At 37.7% G+C, this 14,431-nt stretch overlaps 2 protein-coding genes across 2 annotated transcripts in view; both read left to right on the forward strand.

The window, feature by feature from the left end:
• Positions 1 to 1,722: 1,722 nt before the first annotated feature.
• Positions 1,723 to 8,827, forward strand: Titin (titin homolog). Its single transcript, XM_011264312.3, has 9 exons — positions 1,723 to 2,141; positions 3,062 to 3,444; positions 3,504 to 3,726; positions 3,805 to 4,092; positions 5,140 to 5,267; positions 5,333 to 5,505; positions 5,590 to 5,974; positions 6,053 to 6,446; positions 6,511 to 8,827. Exons 1-9 carry the CDS (start codon positions 2,060 to 2,062, stop codon positions 8,610 to 8,612), a joined length of 4,158 nt encoding a protein of 1,385 aa, XP_011262614.1. The 5' UTR covers positions 1,723 to 2,059; the 3' UTR covers positions 8,613 to 8,827.
• Positions 8,828 to 12,035: 3,208 nt separating this feature from the next.
• The window catches only part of LOC105255190, a 35,876-nt gene continuing 33,480 nt past the window's right edge, over positions 12,036 to 14,431 (forward strand). The window contains exons 1-2 of the mRNA XM_025413348.1: positions 12,036 to 12,581; positions 13,737 to 14,037. Coding sequence (XP_025269133.1) covers positions 12,499 to 12,581; positions 13,737 to 14,037 — 384 coding nt within the window. The 5' untranslated portion in view covers positions 12,036 to 12,498. The remainder of the gene's footprint in view (positions 12,582 to 13,736; positions 14,038 to 14,431) is intronic.

Raw genomic sequence — 14,431 nt, forward strand, 5'->3', positions numbered from 1 at the left:
AATTGGCGACACACTCATACACAATATTCAAATAATATGTACTTTTATAAACAATTCAAGTAGTCGAAAACAACTCCAATCAAACATTCATATATTTAAATTTGATACGTTTATTCCACAGAAAAACCAATCCGATTGTCAAGCATATATTTTACACTTTTTTAAAAACCTTGCGCACAAATATCTGTATTATGACTGTAATTAATAATATTCACTGATCTTCGGAACTAGGGACGCTGAATCGGATTCGAATCACTTGCAAAGTGTCACGACGAAACATTACGTAGGTGCGGCACACGGCCTAATATGCTTCGAATATATAGCAGAAATGTAGGAATATTAGCCAGCAGCTGTTTCGGCTCCAGGTGTTTTACATCTGCGTCCACGTGACCAACGAGGGGACTGTCGCGCCTCGGATTGACTCGAGTCGCCGTCGCACGTGTCACGTGTTAATGACGAAAGGAAAAATTGTCAAATGCATGTAGGTGTACGCACGTGCATTTATACAGAATGTGCACGAGCGTGATGCGCGGTAGATGCAGCGCGAAGCTGCAGCCGCGACGGAGGCTGCAGGAAAACCGAAAGCCATCCCTGGTCCATTCAGATACAACGGTACTTTGGCACCGATTAACCGTGTGTTCCCCCTCCTTTGCGCACACGGCCCTTCCCTTCCTCTCCTCTCTCCGTCTCTCAGATACCGCATTTTTTTACTCCTTATCTCTCTTTAGAAATGTGCAGAAATATTTTAGATGAGAAATAACGGAGATTATGGAGAGAAAATAAGAAGATATCTTCGTAGATGTCGGTTACGCGGTTCACGTGGATGACATCACGTATTTCAACATTAATAGATGTTTCAAATCATTCATTTCGTCGATATAAATTTAAATTATGGCATCTGTAACTTTTTATAGATATATATCTATAAGATAATATATCTAAATAATTTATGTACATTATAATTTAATTATAAATTTAAATCAATTATATTCAATATAAAAGCACACAAATATGTTTTACAGATAATCCAATTAATCAGTTTCTAATTAATATGTAAAAAACATGCATCCAGGAAAAAATCGTCGTCACATATGATTCTGCACTTTTTTATGAAAGTTTTTTGATCGATTAAAAATACAAAAGGTTTGTAATGACGCGATTTTATTTTAAATTATGCAATTATTTAAATATTAATTATTAATAATTTAAATATTAATTGAATATTAAATAATTATTTAAATATACTATATATTTCTCAAGATAGATGATTCATCGAATTGAATAGAATACGCCTATATCATTTAAGATTTTTAATATGCGGTAATATATTGATATCGTCTTCAACTTTCTGTATTAATTATAATACTGTATTACCACGTGGTTCCATTATATAAGATGCGAACGCGAGATCATATAAGATGAAATTTTGGGTACACATATTATATACAGTAACCATGCAGATTTTGAAATGCAAATTACGATGTACGAAACACGAAATATGAATAAAATATACGAAATACAATACATCTTCATCTGAGATATTTCGATGTAAAACATTATCAAACAATATTTTCGCAATTATTAGAAATATATATTGAAAGAAGAATATAGTTGAAGAAGAGATCAGTTAAAGAACATATCAATGGGACAAAGATAGACGTCGAGGAAAGCTGAAGAGATTTGGCGTCGCTACAGTCGACGACCACGGGGAAGTTCGCCAGTGCTGCACCGAGCCTCGCGCTATATCAAGCACATTGGCTGTCTTTCTCTTTTTTGGTCCATCTCTCTCCTTTCCTCCTACCTTCTCTCTTTTTCTCATCTTCTCTTCCTCTACCTGTCTCTCTTCCTCTTTTCATCTCTCTCTTTCTCTTCCCTTCTTTCATCTGAGTTGGTCATCATCAGAGATCAGCATCATTTTGTCATTCGATTTTTCTCAGATAAGATGTTGTCAATGTGATACTTTTGACATCTCGGAGTGTGGGAACGATCGGAAAACTGGCCAGGGACGGAGTGATCGTCGAGCCAGGCTCGATGAGAAGGAGAAAGAGGAGGCACGATAATGGGCAACGCCACGACGAAAGATTATTCGAAGAACATCTCCGTCGGCACCAATTCGAGAAAGACGCGTTGGGATGGTCCAGGTAGATCGATCTATCGCTCACATAATTTTACGAGAATCTTCAAAAAAATTGGAGAGATAAATTTTGTCCCGTTTAAATTTATATCAAGAAGGAAAAAATTCATCGATGCCTTATCAATCCATGATTCAATAAATATTGTTACATTTTAAAAAGCAAACGTAACATTTTTTTATTAGGACAACAAAATTATTGTTCACGTGATTTTAAATTCATTGAATATTATTTACGATAAATGTAATTAATATACACACTTTGTTAATCATACAGATTTAAGAAGTAAAGAGATTGCTATCAATGTTAAATCAAATTCGATTAGACGATTCCGACACCGAGATGACGGCTAAAATTAGATCGCTATTAACTATTGATCTATGTAGTTTGAAAAAAACATTTAGAGAGAGATCGCGTATTGATTTTACCATTCTTTCGGATTAATCATATTCCAAAATTCTTGTTGTTATACGATGCTCATTTTTAAAAGACAATTATTGCATAATTATTGAACGTTATACAAAAATAAGCAAAAAATAATGGTATTGAATGCTCAATTGGTAGACATTGCGTCGGTTCTATACTTTAATGTACTGCCAAACGCGACGCATTTTATTTTGGGAGCGCCACTTACATACGTACCGATGTTGAAAATTTGCTCTATATACATACGTGAGCCTCACTCTAGCAAGAATTTGCTGACATTAGCATTGTATTACTATTGTATTATATGTGTCTTGGAAAAAATAAAAAAAGAAAAGAAGAAATATTAATAAATAATAATAAATATGAATTTCATAAATGTTTAAATTGCACATGTAAAAAAATTAAATAAATATTAATAAAATAATTTTACATCGAGCGATCTTTACCATTTTAATTTCCATTTTGTTGAGATATCCGTAAACATTCGGCATACACTATCTTAGGCCTTCCAGCCCCGCCAGGCAAACCTATCTTAATATCGGGTACGGACGAAACGCAGCCGGATGTTGTGGCGATACGATGGGAGAGGTCGCCGAGTAACGGTGGATCAGCGATCGTCGGATACTTGGTCGAACATCGACGACTGGGCTCTTCTCACTGGGTACGAAGCAGCTCCGATCTGTGTGCCTTTCCGGAGCTAACTCTGAGCGGTCTCCAGCCAGGATGGCGCTACCAATTTCGAGTCAGAGCGCAGAATGCAGTCGGACTTTCGCGGCCGAGCGAAATCTCCGAGCCGCTGACAGTTACCTTACAAAGGGCCGCCGCAGCTTGCGTTCCTCATTTCGATCTGGAGCTCAAGGATACGACTGTGCTGGAGAACGAACAGGTATGTGTTTATGCTGCGTGTATGTTAAAATTTCAATGTAATGATAATTTTGCCCATAGGCCGAGTTTGTTGTACAATTCTCCGGTACACCGTTGCCGAAAATCTCGTGGCTGAAGGACGGTTTTGAGATTTTTAGCAGTAGACGCACTAGGATTATTACAGACAACGGAAAAAGCGTTCTTCTGATTCATCAAACTGCGCATAACGACGAAGGTGAAATCAAATGTACCGCCACCAATCGAGCGGGTCATGTTGCTACCAGAGCTAAATTAATTCTCGAAGGTGAGATAAACTTACAATTAAGAAAATATGGCTTCCTTGTAATTTTGATGAATTTCTAAACGTTATTTATGCATTTAGCATCACCGCGGATACGGCTACCACGTCAATACGAGGACGGTTTGCTTTTCGAGCAAGATGAGACCATCAGATTGAAGGTATCCTTGGCAGGTAAGCCATCGCCTACTGTCACCTGGTTTCATGACGGGGAGCTGATATCCCAGGATGCTAGACACATATTTGAGGTGATGGACGGTGAATCAGCTTTGAAAATACCAGATGCCAAACGAAATGATCGAGGCGAATATACCGTCAAAGCCACGAACAAATTGGGTGAAGATGTTGCGTCTTTTCTGGTCACTGTAACAGGTGTGTAATTACGTTACATTAATATTCAGATATTAAATTTAAATTTTCTTGAAGATCGCCAGTAAATAAATAAAAGAAGTAGTTAAAATCGATCAACACTGGCAATATTTATTGAGGTAAAAAATCACAATCACGACGTTTCGACCATAGGTTTTGGTCCTTTTCGAGTGAACTACAAAAAAATTATTTCCAGTAATACAACAAATAAGAAAAATTAATGATACTAAATTACATAGATGTTCAATAAGATTTGAGCAACAAGTTATATACATACAGTAATTAAATTAACAGTTCTATCGTGAGAAATAAGAAATCACTTCGTCAAGATTATCATGTCACTGTCTCCATCAACACACAGAGAAAGACTAGACAACCTTTATTATTCTATCATAAATATTGTTGAAATATTGTTATTGAACCATATTTATGATAGAATAATAAAGGTTGTCTAGTCTTTCTCTGTGTGTTGATGGAGACAGTGACATGATAATCTTGACGAAGTGATTTCTTATTTCTCACGATAGAACTGTTAATTTAATTACTGTATGTTATCATGTCACTGTCTCCATCAACACACAGAGAAAGACTAGACAATCTTTATTATTCTATCATAAATATTGTTGAAATATTGTTATTGAACCATATTTATGATAGAATAATAAAGGTTGTCTAGTCTTTCTCTGTGTGTCGATGGAGACAATGACATGATAATCTTGACGAAGTGATTTCTTATTTCTCACGATAGAACTGTTAATTTAATTACTGTATGTATATAACTTGTTGCTCAAATCTTATTGAACATCTATGTAATTTAGTATCATTAATTTTTCTTGTTTGTTGTATTACTGGAAATAATTTTTTTGTAGTTCACTCGAAAAGGACCAAAACCTATGGTCGAAACGTCGTGATTGTGATTTTTTACCTCAATAAATATTGCCAGTGTTGATCGATTTTAACTACTTCATTCAGATATTAGTTTTTTAAAACTCTTTATAATATATTCTTTATAATTTACTAGTTTTTTGCGTCATTAATTTTTGTCAACAGATCGGCCCGCTGCTCCCGGAAAAGTGACTGTCGAAATGACTCTTGGTAGATCGGTGACATTATCGTGGAAAGAACCAGAGGATGATGGCGGATGCAAGATCGGGACTTACATCGTCGAATATTATAGAGTACGCGATCGAAAATATTTTTATTCGCGTAAATTTTTAGAAACTGATTGCAACGATTGTTTCAGATTGGCTGGGAAGTGTGGCTTAAAGCAACGACAAGCAGACGCACCAGCGCAACGTTAACAGAACTGATCGAAGGCTCTGAATATAAATTTCGGGTGAAGGCTGAAAATCCTTACGGAGTCAGCGATCCTAGCGAAGAAAGCGACATTGTCTTTATTCCAGATCTTAAACGAAGGTACTTTACTGTCACCGTGGCTTTCTCCACTTTGATATATTTTTTTATCTGCGCAAAAATAAATTCATAGTCTTATATTTGTAGAATTGTAACACCTTTGAGTGAGAAGTCGCAAAGCCACAGAGAAATCAGTAGATCTCGCGGCGACAAACGCGAGGTGAGTTTTACTATGCCGGCGCAAAGAACTAGGAGTTTAACGAGGGAAGAAGCGAGAACGCGAAATGACGAAGACAGCGATCGTTTCGCATACGATGAGCGATCTGCTTCAACACAACGACTCACAACGCCGATTTCTACGCTGGATAGGCCGTCGAGAGCAGACAGTAGAGTGACATTTGCACCGGATACTTTGGAGAAGGAACCACCAGTTCCTCCAGTTAGATCCAGAGATCACGCTTCCACAAAGCAACAAATTTCTCCTGGAAATCATACAGACAGATCGAATATTATGGCAGATATAAAAGACAAGGTAAAAAAAGAATAAATATAAAAGATACGTTAATTCAATTACAGATTAGAAAGTATATACATGTTTTTGGCATTGTAGCAAGATATTGTTGTAAAGAGAGAAAGAACAATGTCGCCCAGACCAACCGTGACAGTCTCTTCTCCGGTCGAGGAAGATTTCAAACCACGCTCGGTATCTATGGCAAAAGAAAGAAGAAGTCTTTCTCCGCTTTCGATGCCAAGAGCTCAAGAATACCAGAAAGAGGAGAATCGCCCCACGTCTACCCATCTTTTATCATTTTCAAATTCGAGTCTGAAAAGACAGACCGTCCTAAATGAACCCATGTTACTTTCACCGCATAATAGCCTACAATTGCAAAAGATGTCACGAGAGGATGATGAAGACGCTTTACACGGTAGCTCGGAGTTTATGCTGGTTCTATACCCGGAGGATGAGACGCAAGAGGAAAATATGACGAATGAAACTCGCAGAAGTAAGTGCGCGTGAAAAATCCTACAATAAAACATCTTTGAAAAACAAATGCATTCATTTTTTAGGTAACAAACATGACATAATCGAGTTGACGGAAGAGGAGAGCGATCTTATACCGCCGCCAATATCATTGTCTCTTCCGGAATTATTCAGTCCGCAGCATGAAATAGTCGAAGTGATGCGAGCAGCGGTCAGCTCCACCGAACTTCTCCACGAACGAGCCATGGAACGTTTCTATCGCGCGGTCGCCGCCGAAGAGGCATCCGAGATTGCCAAACAGAAGACGCAGCTTGAGAGGCAAACCGGCGAATTGGCCCTATTAAATGTCGAATCTGCTCAGAAATCGTCTCTTCTAAGACGCCTATCCAATTCTGGCGTCACGACTCAGAATTTATTCGTCTCGTGGCAAGCTAAAAAGAATCGTCGAAGATCGAGCGAGGGACAAACCGAAACAACCCCGAAAATAATGAAACATCTCTCGCCGGCTTTGCTGCCGGATGTCGAAGCCAGGTCGGATCCGAATCTCCCGTCTGAAACGACGATGGCCGATTCCTGGAGGAGGAGCAACGAGGACGAATCTGTAGAGCGTCTGCGTAGATGGCACGAAACGAACGTACCATTGTCGGAGGAGGTGCAAGAAAAATCGATACGAACAGATGACGAAGAGGGGATGGCAGCTTCCATAACTGTAAACAGAGCCAAGGAAATGGAAGAGGAAATTAATAGCATCGAAACTTCCGAAGAATCGTCGGAAGAGATTAGTAGTGCGGATAGCGAAGACTTGAAGTCATTAAAATCAAGGATTCTAGCGAGACAAGTTATCGATGAAGAAGATACTTATCATCCTAGAGGAAGGCCAATTCCACATGTCGAGCCAGAATTGCCACAGATTTCGTACGATAGAATGACAAGCTTGGAGACTCCACCTGTCAGAGCACTTACTCCTGTCTCGCCGAGCAACATAGTACCAAAATCTATCTTGAAGAAACCCAAGGAAGAAATTTCTTCAGATAATTTTGACGGATCGGTTTCTCCAGAAATACCAATTAGACAGATATCGCCGCAGCCCTATGAACAAGAAAATATAGAAAAGGTAATTGATGTTGAGGAGAAAATCACAGATTTTTCGAGCATATCCGAGGCTCTAAAGACACCTACAATGTCGGAATCCGATACAGATAGCATCTTATCGGCAGCAGAAGCGGCGAAAAATCGACGAATGCAATCGAAATTGCGATCCATAACACCTGAAGAAGAGGCGGAAATAGAGGCCAGAATGGCAGTCGTGAATCAATACACCGAGATAGTTCGCGAGTACGCGAGTCATTCGCGACACGGTAGCGCAGCCAGTTCTCGAAGATCTTCCATTTCCGAGGATCAAGCGGATCTAAAGCATCGAGTGCAGGAAAAACTTGCGCCGAAGCTAGCAGATAAACAAGAGCAGAATGAGGCGAAATTAAAAATTAAAGATAAGGATAAAGTCGACAAACAAGTAAAAAATAATCAAGCGCCAGCAGTTGTCAAAAAAGAAGGTGCTAATTCCAGAGGCACGACTCCTGCGAAAGACACAACGATTGCGAAGCGCGGAAGTAGACCGACTTCCCGAGACCAATCTCCGGCTGCCAGAAAAAGGGAACGAACGACAGATGCTTCATCGAGATCATCCTCGAAGACTCGAAATCGTACGCCTTCTCTGGAAAGAAACAATCGATCATTAGCGAAAAACGATTTAAACGAACAAGGCTCTCGTAGATCTAAAATACCTTCTCGCCCTTCCTCGCGTTCCTCTTCGAGATCAAACTCTAAAGAGAGGTTTAGAGCGACGGTATCGGCGGAATCAAAATCCGAGAAGCTGCAGAAGGCACTCGAGAGTAACAAGTATCGAGCGATGAAAAAAGAACCCGAGGTTACCAAGGAAAATGCCAGGAAAAGCACACCCGAACAGACAGGTAGCAAGCAGTTAGCTCTGGAAGCTAAAAACACGGTCAGATCGACAGTGGACTACATAACCGATTTAACGTTGCTGATGGCCGCGATGTACGTTTATTTCTTCAAAAAGGAAACCTTGGCGGTTCCGTTTATCGCTCTACTTCTATATCGAAGAATACAGGAGGAAATTCACGGGTGGATGCCACGTCGCTGGTGGCGGTCCACCAAGAAACCCTGATTGACCTACGTGTGTGTGCAAATGGTCATATATATTTTATGTACATCATGTTTTCCAATCAAACTATGCTAAATGATTACCAAAGAAATAATATATCTTACGTTGAAACGATATAACATATCGAGAATTGCAAACTATTTATGACATCCTTCACATGTAATTTTATCGATACTCGTTATTGTTATCCGCTTTATTTATAATAAATATTAAAATTCCTTATCTCTAATAAATTATATACATATTTTCACCAAACTCCAATATTATGTGTACTTTTTATTATACATATATTCCATTACTTTGCACATTCTCATATTACGTTATACCTTATTATATAAATAACTACAATACTTCGAGACATTTACCTTTCGAAAAACATTATTTACTGCGTTCATTTGATATAGTATGCGAATTATAAATGTTCATGTTGGAAAAATTTCCGTATCGGATGTAATAATTTTTGTTCGCATTCTGAAAATATTCTACATACTTATTTAATTCGCTAAATTTCGCGACTCGAAAATATGTGCGCGGATCAGATACCTGCGAGATAAATCTTAGTTTCGCGCGTTAAAAGCAAAAGGAAAAGTGAAAATAGGAACGTCGGCGCAGTTACATCAGCGAAAGAGAGACAAAGAATGGAAAAACGAGGGTATGTAGATCCCGAACGGCGCATGTGCTTCTTTCGTTAAAACGACGAAGCCGAGAGCGCGGCGTCGGGACGAGCGGGCCCTGCGCAGACGTTTCGTGGCGTAGGGTGTGCTGTATCAATATAGGGTCAAGACAGGAACAAGCTGGCCGGTGGTGGTGGTGAACGGTGCAGATCTTCCCGAGTAATACACGCGTACGTACGTCGGCCCTTCGCGAGTAATGTCAATGCACGGAAAGACCGTTCTACGTAACGTTTAACGAGATGACCTTAACAGGTAAGATGCACAGTTGAGTCGTCGTAGTGCATTAGCCGGTATTAACCGGCATTGACGAACCGCCGGTTCACCTAAGACGATACACAATGAAGAGATTTGGGGCAAAAGTGCGAAATTTTTATGTTTTATACGCGCACCTTATTTTTATATATTTTGCCGTGCTTGCCAGTGAAAAAAAAAAGTTTGTCACAATTGCCATTACGTGGTATATAAATAAGTATTGTCATAGGAATGTACAACATTGTCGAAATCTTTTCCAATCAATGTATATATTCAAATTAAAATATAAATGATAATCAAGCGCTTGATTGAAAAGAATTCATGAACAAAAACTTTAATTAAAAATAAAATGCAAAATTTTATATATATACAATACTTACTAAAAATGAAATTATTACTTTTCTCCCCCAAATTTCATCTCTGATAGGTCTGGGGTGGGTCAATTTGTCTTATATTTGTCTTATATTTAACTTACATATATCTCGCAGTATTTTATGACTAATATAAAACGCACAATCGCGGTTGCGCGGTTTAAAATACATTTAACGATCATAATTGATCTCTTCGCGGAATCATAGTGTTTTGATTCAATATAAATATCGGTGGCGTTGTTTGCCAAAAAATTTTTGTTAAGCAAACGTGAAAATATTTATTTATGTTAATGGTGCAATCTGGACATGCGTGGGTGCATCCGATCGAAATTCCGAACGCACTTAACATCGTAAAATTTACAAGTAACAGCGGCTTCTTTCGGAAGGTAAATACGATCGTAAAGATTTATAGATCGGCTACGTTTTATTTTCTTAAGTGGTTCCGCTTTACTACACTTTACTGAAATATAGTCATCTATATTTATGCTACTATTTTGCATATGTACCTACTATATCGCCATTCCTGTAGCCATTTTGCAAAGCACGTGAATCTCGAAATAGCGGAATAACTTTTCAACAGTAAATTTCCTCCCATCATCGAGTATTGATAAAGCATATATCTTTCTTTTAAATATAAACAAAATCTCTTATATTGAAGCTAATTAATTTTCTTATTATGAAAATAGGAGAGTATAATTACTTTGCATATATACCTGTTGCTCTCGTATTGCGATATTTTAACAATAATCTTTTTCGTGTTATCGTTCATTCTCATATACCGGCCTTAATTTTATATAGGACCTTGGGACGTGCCAAGGATCAAACGCGAGTTATTTTAAGCTGTCGCGCACTTAATTTCGGAGAACTGAATTACACTTACCGCGTATAATTTTCCTCAATATTCTTGTATGGATCGTCATTCCAGCAATGTCGAGAATGTGAACAATACGTACGCTCGATGCATAGTTTTGCTAATAATTATTTGCCAGTAAAAATGAGCGATATATAATTGTAAATAATATAATAGTTTACGTGATATATTTCAGTCGCCATAAGACTAAAAATAATTAATGCTTGGTTTAAAAAACGCTTCAGTCTGAGTCATATAGATACTTATTACGCGAATGTGATCTCATCTACCTTATTTTAAACTCATAGATAAGTATTTATAATATGTACTATCATTAATTTGAAATATAAAGTCCCATAAAGATGTAGATTTCAAAATTGTTAAAAATTTATTTTTAATTTTGATCTGATAAATTCCATGATTGGTAGATTAATAAATCTACTCTCTCGTGGGAATGAATTTGCCGAATTATATTTCACTTTGCACATGACATGAAAAATCATATATATTGTAGACAATCGGCAAGCTTCGAGATATTTTAATCGTCGCGATAGATGATTTGTTACTCTACGTCACGTCAATGATATATGAATAAATTACAAATATCTTGAATTCAGAATTCCTCCTCGCGCGAGGACGTAACTTTATATAAGTTAATTTCGACCGCGAAATTTTCGCGAAAAGACGAAAGAGACGCCGATGCCTTTGCCCGGTCCAACTATATTCCACGGTTGGCTCTCGCTAGCTTCTATATGAGAGATAGTTGGTTGCTTACGTTGCGGTTCCTTGAAACTATATACACGAAATCGTTGATGGAGGTGGAAAATTTGGAGGGGACAGTCTGACGTTAGCGTCGCGCTATCAGTCTGATGCTGAAAGAGCGTCGCGACGACCGATGAACCCCTAAGAAAGGGTGCTAAACCATTCGCTTTTTGTGTGCATCGGTACGCGTCTCTTATCCATCGATATAGAAAAGGTGCTTGTGTGCTCTATCGAGATTGGAAGTTGTCGAAATCCTAATCCTTCAAGCTCAATCATGCTGGTATGCATCGTTGTGCGCTTTTCTTTCGAAAAAATAAATAATTGCGCTTAATCATCAATGAAAAACATAAGCGAGGAATCGCTTCTTTACCGTTTCTGTCTTTGGTGATGAGAAATCATCTAAAAAACATAAAAGTTCATGTAAGTTTCAAAGTGAAGATAATGACATTATGAGAGAATGAAAAAAAAAACAAAGATTAGACACATCATCTTCATCGGAAAAGCTGGATTGTCATTATATTATCATAATTTAATTGTGTAAGATTAAAAGGTAAACCCCGACGGATTTTAATATAATCTCGATAAATATGAGACATATACCGATGCATCGAGCTTAATGAAACGAGTTTGCAGAGCGCCATCGCGCTGTCAAAATTAACGAACGACCGATGTGTACTTCGCTAATTTTATCGCTCACGCGGTCGTTGCAGTGTGTCAGGATCGAAGATTATGCGCGACGGAGATGAATATCTCGCAAAAACTGAAGCATATGGCAGAAACGTGCTGTCTCTCCACGTGTGATTGTTGATATTTCCGAAACACTTTCTAATGTGAGAAAAGATAAAACGGTATTAAAAAAAATGTTTAAAGATAGAACGAGCCGAAATGTTTGTTTGTAAAAGAATGTGGGCAATTTACGGCAATTACCTCATCGACGGTACGCTCTGACAAGAAAGTGTAAGCCTCTCTATCGATTCATCATGGGAAGTGATTGCTGCAAATGCACTAACGGTAAAAAGAATTGCGCCATTACTGGATCCTCCTCCGATGGATCGGAATACCGGTAGGACGATAGGAAAAGAGCTCTTGATCTAATATTAGTTTGCGAACAATTATATCTTTATGACGTTAATGTTAAATAATACTCATTCGTGTTCTTGAATACTTTATACATATATCGACTATCTATTAAATGCGAATAAATGCGATTAAATGCGTGTTTAATATTATGTGCTTAAAAGAAACGTAAAGTAAATAAAAGAATAGATTTATGTTGCAACGACGCCGCGTCGCGTCAATGGATTCTCATCCGTCTTACGTCAGATGCACCGAGTTGCATCAAGTTGCATACTTGATTCATATACGATATACGATATCTAGGATATGTTCTATGTTTTTTTGACAGCACGAATAGTAATTTCATAAAGAGAAGAAACTGCAAAGAGTCAATCGATTGTGATTGTTAGATTTTTTTTCTCTTAGTTTTGAATAAGCCTGACGAAAAAGATGACAAAAATAGGGTAGTAGAGCAATGCCAAGACTCTAGATCACTCTGTGTGACCAAAATATGCCAGGCTGATATAACATATTTTTACGTAGACGTAAGCACACGCATGTGAAGAATATAGCAAAATAATAAACTGTCTCAATGACATAGTAAAACTACAATTTTCCTTTTCTTTTCATTCATTCTAAAATTTAATTTATTGCACTTGTGATAAATTTTGATATTTATAATTCATATCATGTGAAATTAATAGAAAAGAAATTATTATACGTACTTATTTTCAATATACACATTAAATATAACTTTGCTTGAAAGGTTAAATAAAATTGGACGCCAATCGTTAAACTTGATCTTAATTAATTTCAAGATCACCCGAATCGTGTGACTCGAAAATATTAATAAAGAAACGATAGAGATAAATTTAATCAAACGATTTATTTGATCTGATTATTATTCGATCATTTGATCAATCATAAGTCTCGAAAGACAGCGTAATATGTTTGATAAATAAAAAACTGTGGAATGGTAATTTTAATATGTTTAAATAATTTTGCAAGAAAATTTATTTTTTCATCATCAATCTATTGACGTCTGTGAATTATAAAATTATCGCATATCCCTCTACGTACCACTGACCAAAAATTGTGCCAGGTTCTCCGTTTTTCTCACCTTCGTTTAAACTAAATATTGTTTGATTTACCAAATTTGCAGAATCCGAGACGGATTGCCAATTCCATCGGATCGATATCGATTGTCGATGCGAGGCAATGTCGTGCAATTGGCCTTGAAGCAATCGCGTAAAAACGATGCGGGTTACTATTCTCTCGTAGCAACAAGACTCGGACAGGAAAACGATAAAGGGGCTGTAAAGAAAATTCACCTAAGCATCAGCGAAGCAAGTTACGAAGAGGGCGATCCCCCAATCTTCTTGAGAAGATTGAGCGATCTTGCGGTTAAGGTCGGCACTCGAACCAGATTTCTGGTAGAGATTCGAAGTTCAACCACTCCGAAGGTACGATTTCACACGTAACGATAAATACACAGCGAGAAATACTAAAAAAAGAACAAATTAATCGCACACGTATTGCACTGCGAATAAATTTTTCTTTGTAAAAATTTAATTAGATAAAGAGTTTGTGTGTACATTAACGAGGCAAGAAAATCATTTACCATTTGGCAACATGGCCATATCTGTAACATGACGTAAGAGACGTCCTGACCTAAGATAGACAGATAATATATTGTGCCAACTACCGCGATCAACCCGGAAGATGGAACCGATGGTCCCAGCGGTTAACTTATTGTTAGGCATTTCCCTTCCTTCTTCTATCCCAGTACCAGACGAAACGGGAAAGGTGAACTAAGATGGGCACCGGGAGGTCCATGACCTGAACTTACGGCGAAAG

The sequence above is a fragment of the Camponotus floridanus genome, unplaced genomic scaffold (assembly GCF_003227725.1).
Source record: "Camponotus floridanus strain SB8 unplaced genomic scaffold, Cflo_v7.5 scaffold65, whole genome shotgun sequence".
Taxonomy (NCBI): Eukaryota; Metazoa; Arthropoda; class Insecta; order Hymenoptera; family Formicidae; genus Camponotus; species Camponotus floridanus.

What these genes read in the sequence shown, in the direction of transcription:
- Titin (XM_011264312.3), top strand. Translation starts at nt 2,060, where the DNA reads ATGGGCAACGCCACGACGAAAGATTATTCGAAGAACATCTCCGTCGGC. An exon ending in ATTCCAGATCTTAAACGAAG is followed by an intron (nt 5,506 to 5,589) that starts GTACTTTACTGT and finishes TTATATTTGTAG; the next exon opens with AATTGTAACACCTTTGAGTG. An exon ending in GACGAATGAAACTCGCAGAA is followed by an intron (nt 6,447 to 6,510) that starts GTAAGTGCGCGT and finishes TTCATTTTTTAG; the next exon opens with GTAACAAACATGACATAATC.